The following is a 9329-nucleotide window of genomic DNA, read 5'->3' as shown; positions in this document are numbered from 1 at the left end:
TTTTCAAAACTGGGCAAACATGTGCACTAATTTAAAAATGAAAACTGCGACTATTTTCAAAAAGTCACTTAAATATGGCTATAACTTGAAAACGGTGCACTTTATCAAAATTTTAGTAAAGTACTTTTGATTGCAAATTTGATTTTACATCGAAAAATGAAGTTGAAAAATTTTACGACCAAAATTTCGATTTTTGAAAAATCAGTATTGATTAAAAATTCATAACTCGGTCAGTGATTTTTGCACAACCTGAAATTTCTGAAAAGTTGGCATTTTATGCCTTCTAAAACATATCAAAAATAAAAAATTAAAATAGTGTTTTTTGTAAATCAAGTTTTAGTGATAAAGTTAAATAAAAAATCACCAAATTTTTTTACCGTGTATTATTTTTTCCAGTGTAGTCCGTATCCATACCTACAACTTTGCCGAAGACACCAAATCGATCAAAAATTCCTTCAAAAGATACAGATTTTTGAATTTTCATACATCATTTTTGTATGGACAGCTGCCGAATTTGTATGGAAAATTATATGGACAAACTAATGATGCAAAATGGCTTCTTTGGGCATACCGAAGGCACCAAAAAAGTTTCAGTCGGATTAAAAAATACAAAAAAAATCGAATGACCGAAATCCTAGAGAACTGCTCAACTGTCATTTGAGTGAAAGAGATACACTTTTGTTTACAAAAGTTATGTGCCCTTTTGAAACGTTAGACTCCAATTTCCCGAGATATTACTACCGTTCTTTGCATAATTGTCCCATGTTCAAAAAAGTGCCACTGTGAAATTTTTCGACCGATTTCTGTGTTTCTTCGCATAATTGTCCCGTGTGTTCCTATTCGCCATATGTGTCCCTTATCGCCCCAGTTAGCAGTTTATCACCCTTATTTGTGATTCTCTTGCTATACAACTCAGGTAAACAAGACATTATGCTTCGTAAAACTAATGATTCTATGAGAGAAATACTTGGTGGGACAATTATGCGTAGAAGTTCAACCATGGGACAAATGGACTTGGTGTTGTTTTTAATGAGTTTCTGAACAAAGTACCAGATTTTATGTGTTTTTCTTAAAGTACACATCAAACTAAACTTAAGATCAGTAGTGCAGTGCCTGTGGGGACGCGCAGTCCTGTTTTTTTCGTGTTATTTTCCGTCTCTTTAGTGTCGCTGTTCGAGTGAGTGCATAATTGGCAAAGGGAGCGCGTGGTCGTAAAAAATATTCGGAGTGAAAAGTGATTTTTTTGTGTGTGCCTTTTGTTTCACATTTTTGTCGTGAATTGTGTGCTGCGAGAAGATTACCCTCTGAAAATGCAGCGTCATCAGTGCATAATTGGAAAAGGGAGCACGTGGTAGTAATAAAAATATTCGGAGTGAAAAGTGATGTTTTGTGATTTTCAAAGCCCTTCCTATATCATCGTTGATCGGAAGGCACGGCGTCGGGTGGATTGTGTTTAAATTTTTCGAATAAGGTTTAATTTTTTTTTGCAGTGAAAAAGCTATTTCTATAGAATGAACGAAAGACGCACTGACAATTTGGATCGTTGAGTTAATAGTGGAGCAAAATAACTATGTGTGAGTGACTTTGTGTGTTACCCAGAAAGACCTTCCCATAGCATCGTTGCTCGGAAGGCTCGCCGACGGGTCTGTTATGAAAGTCCTCCCCATAGCGTCGTAGCTCGGGAGGCATCGAAAAGCCAATACCTTATCCTACTAACCCAAAAAAAATTAATCACGTGATGCTTGAAGGAGATGCTGTGGATTCAACGGTCTCAAGCGGTATCAACAAGTATAAAGCGAAAAACTATGTGCTTGCTGAGTCTGAAACTTCAATTATCGGACTAACATTCCTCCCTTTCGTTGAACTGCAGGCTTCTTGGGAGGGCGCCGGTATTGACTAATAAAGTAGGGATCTTCAGAGGTTAAACAGTGAACGGATGGTTGGCTCCCACTGATCATTTTTGATTCATTGTTTAACTTCAGCTGATCCGTCAATAACGGAGTAGCAGCTCATTGGCAGTCAACCATGCTCATGCTCATGCTCAAGTACACATCAAACTAAACTTAAAAATGTCATAAAGTCAAAATCGTCCAAAACTGACATGGGACATTATGCGTAGAACGGCAGTAAGGGTCGTACCAACAAAGTTCAAAAAAGCAAAATAAAGAGAATTTTCTCAGCTTTTCAAAAATATTTTTTTCAAAAGTGGGCAAACATGTGCACTTATAAAAAAATGAAAAAACTGTGACTTTTTTCAAAAAAGTTACCTAAAAATGGCCTTAACTTAAAAACGGTGCACTTTATCAAAATTTCACTGAAGTACTTTTTTATTGCAAATTTGATTATACATCGAAAAGTGAAGTCAGTATTGATTCAAAAATTTATAACCCGGTCAAAGATTTTTTACACAACCTTGAAATTTCTGAAAGTTGGCATTTGATGTCCTTTAAAACATATCAAAAAATGAAATAAATTAAGAATAGTGTTTTTTTGCAAATCAAGTTTAAGTGACAAAAAGTTAAATAAAAAATCACCAAAAATTTTTTACCGTGTATCATTCTTTTTTTCAGTGTAGTCCATATCCATACCTACAACTTTGCCGAAGAAATCAAAAAAATTCTTCAAAAGATAGTTTTTTTTTTTATTTTCATACATCGTTTTTGTATGGAAAGCTGCCAAATTTGTATGGAAAATTATATGGACAAACTAATGATGCAAAATGGCTTCTTTGGGCATACCGAAAGCATCAAAAAAGTTTCAGTCGGATTAAAAAATACAAAAAAAAAATCGAATGATCGAAATCTGAGAGAACTGCTCAAGCGTTTTCAGCTCTTTAAAAAAGTTATCATTGATACTGAAATTCCGAAATTATTTTATTGATAAGGGTAGAAAATTTCACAAATTTTCATTTTCTAACATTGAAAATCGGACCGTAATTTCCCGAGATATTGGTAATCAAAAAACGAGGGCTAGTTGTTCAACACTTTAAAATGTTAATGGAAGTAGAAGTCTAGTCAAGTGAGAACAATCTAAAATGTCTTTTTCTGCAATGATAAAAATATTTTGAACTTTTTATGAAATTACAATGTACAACACCGCACCTTTTTATTATGTATTTTCAAAAAAGCAAATCTCAGCTTTTCAAACATATTTTTTTAAAGTGGGCAAACATGAGCACTAATTTAAAAAAAATAATAACTGTAACTATTTTTTAAAAAGATACCCAAAAATGACTATGACTTGAAACACTTTATCAAAATTACACTAAAGTACTTTTTGATTGCAAATTCAATTTTACATAAAAAAATAAAATTGAAAATTTTTATCACACCATCTTTGCTTGTTTAACCCTCTCCCGCCCATGGTTACTCCAGAGCACCAAAACTTTGAACTCAAATATCTCTGAACTGACACAACTTTTCATGGTGCTTTAAGTTGCAGGTGTTCATGTAGAATGTATACTAACATCTCCCCAAATTTCATTAAATTTGGTTAAGCACAAGCAAAATTACAGTGTGAAATGTGAACAAAAATGGGCCAATTTTAGGGAAATAAATAAAACCTGTTTTCGAAAGCCCGTAAAAATTAACAAACACAAAATTTTATGAAACAAAAAATGTTTTGCTATCATTTGAACCTTGGACAAGAACCCCTGTGAATAACATTGTGAGTTTGGACCGGTTTTCTGTGTTTTTCAACCTTTTTCATTTGGTGCACCAGAGCACCACCTAGGCATATGAGCAACTAAATATTCAGGAGCACTTTTTTCTAAATTACAGAAAAAGCTTATTTTTATCAAAACAAAAGTTTATAAACGTTTTGACTATTCATAAACAAGACGAAACATTGTTAATAGACCGATAGTTTTATTATTTTCCTCATTTTTCATGAAAATGGTTGTTTGTGGGTTTTGAATGAGCCAATCAAAGAAACCTGAAAATGCAGAGATTTTAGAATTTGTAGTTAATACTTCAGATCAGGGGCGCCGACTCTGGGGGGGCACGGTACTTTTTGCCCCCTTTAAAATTGAGCAGGGGGGGCAGCCCATACATTGTGCCCCCCCCAGAAATTTTAGAAGAAAAATATTCTTATTTTAAATATTACAAAAAAAAAATCACAGAAATAATTGAAAATAATATTTAAAACTGAATTGGAATTGGATAGAATTCTTGTAAGCGAATCTGTAAAATAGTTCAAAAACATTTGTTGTTTTTTAAATCGACAACGTTTCATCTATACTACTGCGCTCTCTTATGCTAACTAGGTAGGAAAACCAGCAAGCTTAGTATATAAGAGCAAACTTACGCAAACTCTTGTCAAAACAATCATCAAGTTTTCAGACGCAACATTCTGCGATTTGACATTGTAGATCAGGATTTAGCGAAAATGAACTGAAACACTTTTCAAAATGGTCATTTGATGATAGCTTTACATTTAAAAAAATGCTGATAAATTCGATATTTTTTTGAGTAATTTTAGGTATTTTTTTTCTCGATTTCTTTTTAAAAAATTGCAAATTTTTGGTCGTATCAAGTTGTCATAATGCTTTTTTTTATTGTATTAAAACCCGTTTGTGTATCTTTTTGGTTATTCTTAAATTCTTAAATTCTTAAATTCTTAAATTCTTAAATTCCTAAATTCCTAAATTCTTAAATTCTTAAATTCTTAAATTCTTAAATTCTTAAATTCTTAAATTCTTAAATTCTTAAATTCTTAAATTCTTAAATTCTTAAATTCTTAAATTCTTAAATTCTTAAATTCTTAAATTCTTAAATTCTTAAATTCTTAAATTCTTAAATTCTTAAATTCTTAAATTCTTAAATTCTTAAATTCTTAAATTCTTAAATTCTTAAATTCTTAAATTCTTAAATTCTTAAATTCTTAAATTCTTAAATTCTTAAATTCTTAAATTCTTAAATTCTTAAATTCTTAAATTCTTAAATTCTTAAATTCTTAAATTCTTAAATTCTTAAATTCTTAAATTCTTAAATTCTTAAATTCTTAAATTCTTAAATTCTTAAATTCCTCAATTCTTATATTCTTAAATTCTTAAATTCTTATATTCTGAACAAATAAATTGATGTTAAATTTTCGATTTTTTACATTGTTTTTTTTGTAATTTCAACTTTTGATTTCTTAACATTTTTAAGCCAGGAGTTTGTTTTAACCCTAGGGTTTTTTAAACTTTTTTTAAATTTTGGAATATTTATTTTTTTCTGTTATTTTTTTCTAAATTGCAGATTTGAAAAAAAATTGTTTTTTAATGTGCATTTTCCAATTTCTAAAGTTCTAAATTTTTGCTTTTTACTTTTGTTTTCATTTTTAGAATATTTGTGATGTTGAATTTTAAATACCTGATAATTTTGATTATTGACTGTTACTTTGGAAAATAAGTGAGAATATGCCAATTAGAAGGAATTCGCCTTCCAAACATATAAAAAAATTCCCCAATAAACATTCTCAATCACGTTTTAATAAATTATTCTTTTTAAAAAAAAAAAAGATTCCGGATGAAAAAAACTTTTATCACATCGTAATATTCAAATTGGTAAAATTCGTGATATACAATAAACTTAAACATCAAATCGCCACTCTCACCTAACGATTTCGGAAAACAATCGTGCCCCCCCAACATTTTGGACTAGTCGGCGCCTCTGCTTCAGATACTATGGTTTTACAGCAAAGAATAAGTAGTTTTTAAGACATTTCGAAGCGTTTTCAAACAAATAAACCAATAGATTTGAAGAAAACGAGATTTTGTGGTTTAAAAAAAAAAGTTGCTCATCTTCCTGATGGTGCTCTGGTGCACCACTTCAAATTCTACTTTTTTGCCTCAATTCGATGTTTGTGGGTCAAAGTAAAGTATTTCCTGCATTATTTTACCAAAACTAAGCCATTTACTATTTTTACGACAAGCAAAAAGCTCTGGGCGTTAGAGGGTTAACTCAAAACCATTTGTTTACTTACCAATTTTTCTAAGCTAGGACATCCTACGGCTAAATTCGATAGCGTAGCATCGGTAATCAAGCTACACTCTTCCAGATCCATCCGTTCCAAAAACTTGCAGTTCTAAAAGAGGTGCCACGAAATTAACATCCAACAATTTTAACTAAATACTTGCACCAATTACCTTCGCCAGCGCGATGAACCCCGAGTCCGTAAACTGGGTGCAGCCGGCCACTTCGAGCGTGTTCAGATAGTGGTTGTAGGTGGCCAGCGCTATCAGCGTTTGGTCGGTCAGTTCGCAGCACTTGGACACGCACAGCTGCTTCAGGTTGATGCACTTTTCCGCAATCTTCGACACGGACGCGTCCGTTATGCTCTGAAATGTGTTTTGGCGATGGTTATTCTTCATTTTGGGGAGGACAAACTTTCACTACTTACATCACAACTGTGAAGGTTCAACACTTCGATGTTGGGACAGAACAGCGCCAGCGCGATCACGGCTCGGTCGTTCACCTGTTTGCATCCTGTGGGAGTGGGTGATAAATCGAGTCACACGATTTATTGCAGTCAGTACTCAGTAGGTACACAGAGTTTGAGAAGGTGCTAACCAAAGTCAACGACTTACCTTTACTACTAAACTTTTTAACTTTGTGGCAACCCCTCGCTATTGCCTCGACGCCGTTCTCCGTGATCAGATTACACCAGGAAACGTTGATTTCGGCCAAGTTCTGCGAAACCGAATACCGTTAGTGCTGCTGTTGACCTGCTGCCAACCGAACCCAAAACTTACCGGACACCCGTCCGACAGGGCCTTCAGGCTGCAGTCGGTGATCTGCGAGCAGGACTCGAGGTTGATGGCGGTTAGCTTGGCGCAGTACTTGCTGAGGGGCTGTATGGCAACGTCGGTGATCTTCTTGCACTCGGCCAGATCCAGGTGTTCAATGTTGTGGCAGTATTGAGCGAGGGTACGGATCGACTGGCTGCCCACCGACTGGCAGCCCCGCAGGCAGAGATACTTCAGGAAACCGCCGCACCGCAGCGAGATGTTCTCGATCACGGGACCCTGCGCAGGGGAGAGGCAAGAAATTGTGTTAGGCAATCGTAGAATTTAATTTAAATCCGTACCTCTATGTCCCGTTGAAAGTCGAACAGGTTGATTTTCTGCCAGTTGGACCCATCCAGTGCCAAGATATTCCAGTAGCGGGATACCTGGAAATAATTTTAAGAACGCATTTTTTTAGTTGTTCAAATTTGAAACCGTTTATCAAGTTTTGTTAAGTTTGGGGACTATCCGTAAACCACGTAAACACTGATTTGGAAATGCAAGTGAAAAATTAAAAAAATAAAACTGAAGGTTGTAGATCAGGCCTTCTCACACACCGTTATTTTGCTCCACTATTAACTCAACCATCCAAATTGTCAGTGCGTCTTTCGATCATTATATAGAAATGGCTTTTTCATCGCAAAAAAATAAAATCTTATTCGAAAAATTTAAACACAATCCACCCGACGCCGTGCCTTCCGATCAACGATGATATAGGAAGGGCTTTGAAAATCACAAAAAATCACTTTTCACTCCGAATATTTTTTACGACCACGCGCTCCCTTTGCCAATTATGCACTCTCACAACATAACTTTAACGTGAAAAAAAATGTTTACTTATGTTTGTGTTTTAAAAATATCATCTGCGGGCTCTGATTAAGCTGACAACATCGAAATATCCGATTATTAATACTCAAACGCTCGGGCAGTAATTTGACCCCTATTTTTTTTCTTAGTGTTAAGAAAGTGTGTTTATAGTAGTAATCTTCACAAAACTCGAAATGTGAAACAATAGCTGGCCTCCCTAGCTACCTGTTAACACTGCGGGTTTTGTTGAATAGTTACCATTTGGCTTGGATTTTGCAGCTGTTAAAACGTTTATGTGCCCTTTTAAAATGTTGTATAGTCGAAAATGGACTGCAAGCTTCAAAAAACACATTTTTCATGAGTATGAAATAAAGGTAAAATTTCATAACATGTTTTGCTGTTTGAAATACCATTTAAAAAAAGACGCGTGTTTTCAATATAGAATTTTCAAAACTCCGTCACAAACATTTTCAAAGTTCAAAAAAACAATTTAATTTTGGAAAAACGACTAGCATTTTAAATGGGCATAATATGCAATGTTTGGCTCTTTTAAAATGTTAGTCTTGATTAAAAAAAATCTAGATGTTTTTTTTTCGAAAATGTCATAAAAGTTTACAAATATTTTATTTTTTAATATTGAAAAATGAACCATTAGTTGCTGAGATTTTGACATTAGAAAATGTGGGAATGTTTGAATGAGACTTAAAAAAAACTTTAATTTCTTGGTTCTTTTTATTTTATGAGCAACTCTCTACGAAATCGACCGATTTCGACAATTTTTATTTTTTTGTATTTTTGTATTTTTTTATTTGACTCAAACTTTGTGGGGGCCTTTCCTATGACCAAATAAGCTATTTTGTGTCATTGGTTCACCCATACAAGTATCCATACAATTTTGGCTGCTGTCCATACAAAAATGGTATGTAAAAATTCAAACAGCTGTAACTTTTGAGTGAATTTTCTGATCAATTTGGTGTCTTCGGCAAAGTTGTAGGTATTGTTGAGGACTTTTGAGAAAAAAATAGGTACACGGAAAACAAAATTTGCAGATTTTTTTATCAACTTTTGTTTTACTAAAACTCAATTTCCCAAAATACGTATTTTTTGATTTTCGAGATTTTTCGATATGTTTTAGGGGACAAAAATCCGCAACTTTTGAGCCATAGAGAAACATGGTCAAAAAATCTGCCGCCGAGCTTTAAATTTTTGAAAAAAAAAAATCGAAGTTTCATGCAAAAACAAATTTTATTTTTTAATGCAAAATTGAATTTGCAATCGAAAAGTACTTTACAGATTTTTTGATAAAGGGCTCCGTTTTCAAGATATAGCCACCGAAAGTTTGATTTTAGCGAAATATTTGCAGTTTTTCGATTTTTAAAAATAGTGACCATGAGTGACCATCTCTAAAAATATTTTTTTTGAAAAGTTCAGAAAATTTGCTATAAAATTGTCTAAGAGACATTGAAGATGACACATGAAACATTCGTGAAATTTTCCGATCTTTTCGAAAAAAATATTTTGAATTTTATTAAATCAAGACTAACATTTTAAAAGGGCCAAACATTGAATATTACGCCCATTTAAAATGCTAGTCTTGATTTAAAAATTTTCAAAATATTTTTTTCGAAAAGATCGGAAAATTTTACGAATGTGTCATGTTTTACCATTGACCTCAGAAAATGTATAACATGACAGGTTTTCTTACAAAACCACCCTTTTTACAATCTTCCGAACTTTAGTTAAAATCGTTTTT

General features: G+C 33.3%; 1 protein-coding gene across 1 annotated transcript in view; it reads right to left on the bottom strand.

Moving 5' to 3' along the window:
- Nucleotides 1-9329, bottom strand: part of LOC6044598 (F-box/LRR-repeat protein 20) — a 39787-nt gene that overhangs the window by 5704 nt on the left and 24754 nt on the right. The window contains exons 4-9 of the mRNA XM_001862052.2: nucleotides 7072-7155; nucleotides 6737-7009; nucleotides 6572-6674; nucleotides 6385-6470; nucleotides 6131-6322; nucleotides 5968-6069 (exon numbers count right to left, since the gene is read on the bottom strand). Of these exons, the coding sequence (XP_001862087.1) occupies nucleotides 5968-6069; nucleotides 6131-6322; nucleotides 6385-6470; nucleotides 6572-6674; nucleotides 6737-7009; nucleotides 7072-7155 (840 nt within the window). The remainder of the gene's footprint in view (nucleotides 1-5967; nucleotides 6070-6130; nucleotides 6323-6384; nucleotides 6471-6571; nucleotides 6675-6736; nucleotides 7010-7071; nucleotides 7156-9329) is intronic.

Source organism: Culex quinquefasciatus, chromosome 2 (assembly GCF_015732765.1).
Source record: "Culex quinquefasciatus strain JHB chromosome 2, VPISU_Cqui_1.0_pri_paternal, whole genome shotgun sequence".
Lineage (NCBI taxonomy): Eukaryota > Metazoa > Arthropoda > Insecta > Diptera > Culicidae > Culex > Culex quinquefasciatus.
Note: the sequence above shows the minus strand (reverse complement) of the source record. Positions and strands in the feature narration are given on the sequence as shown.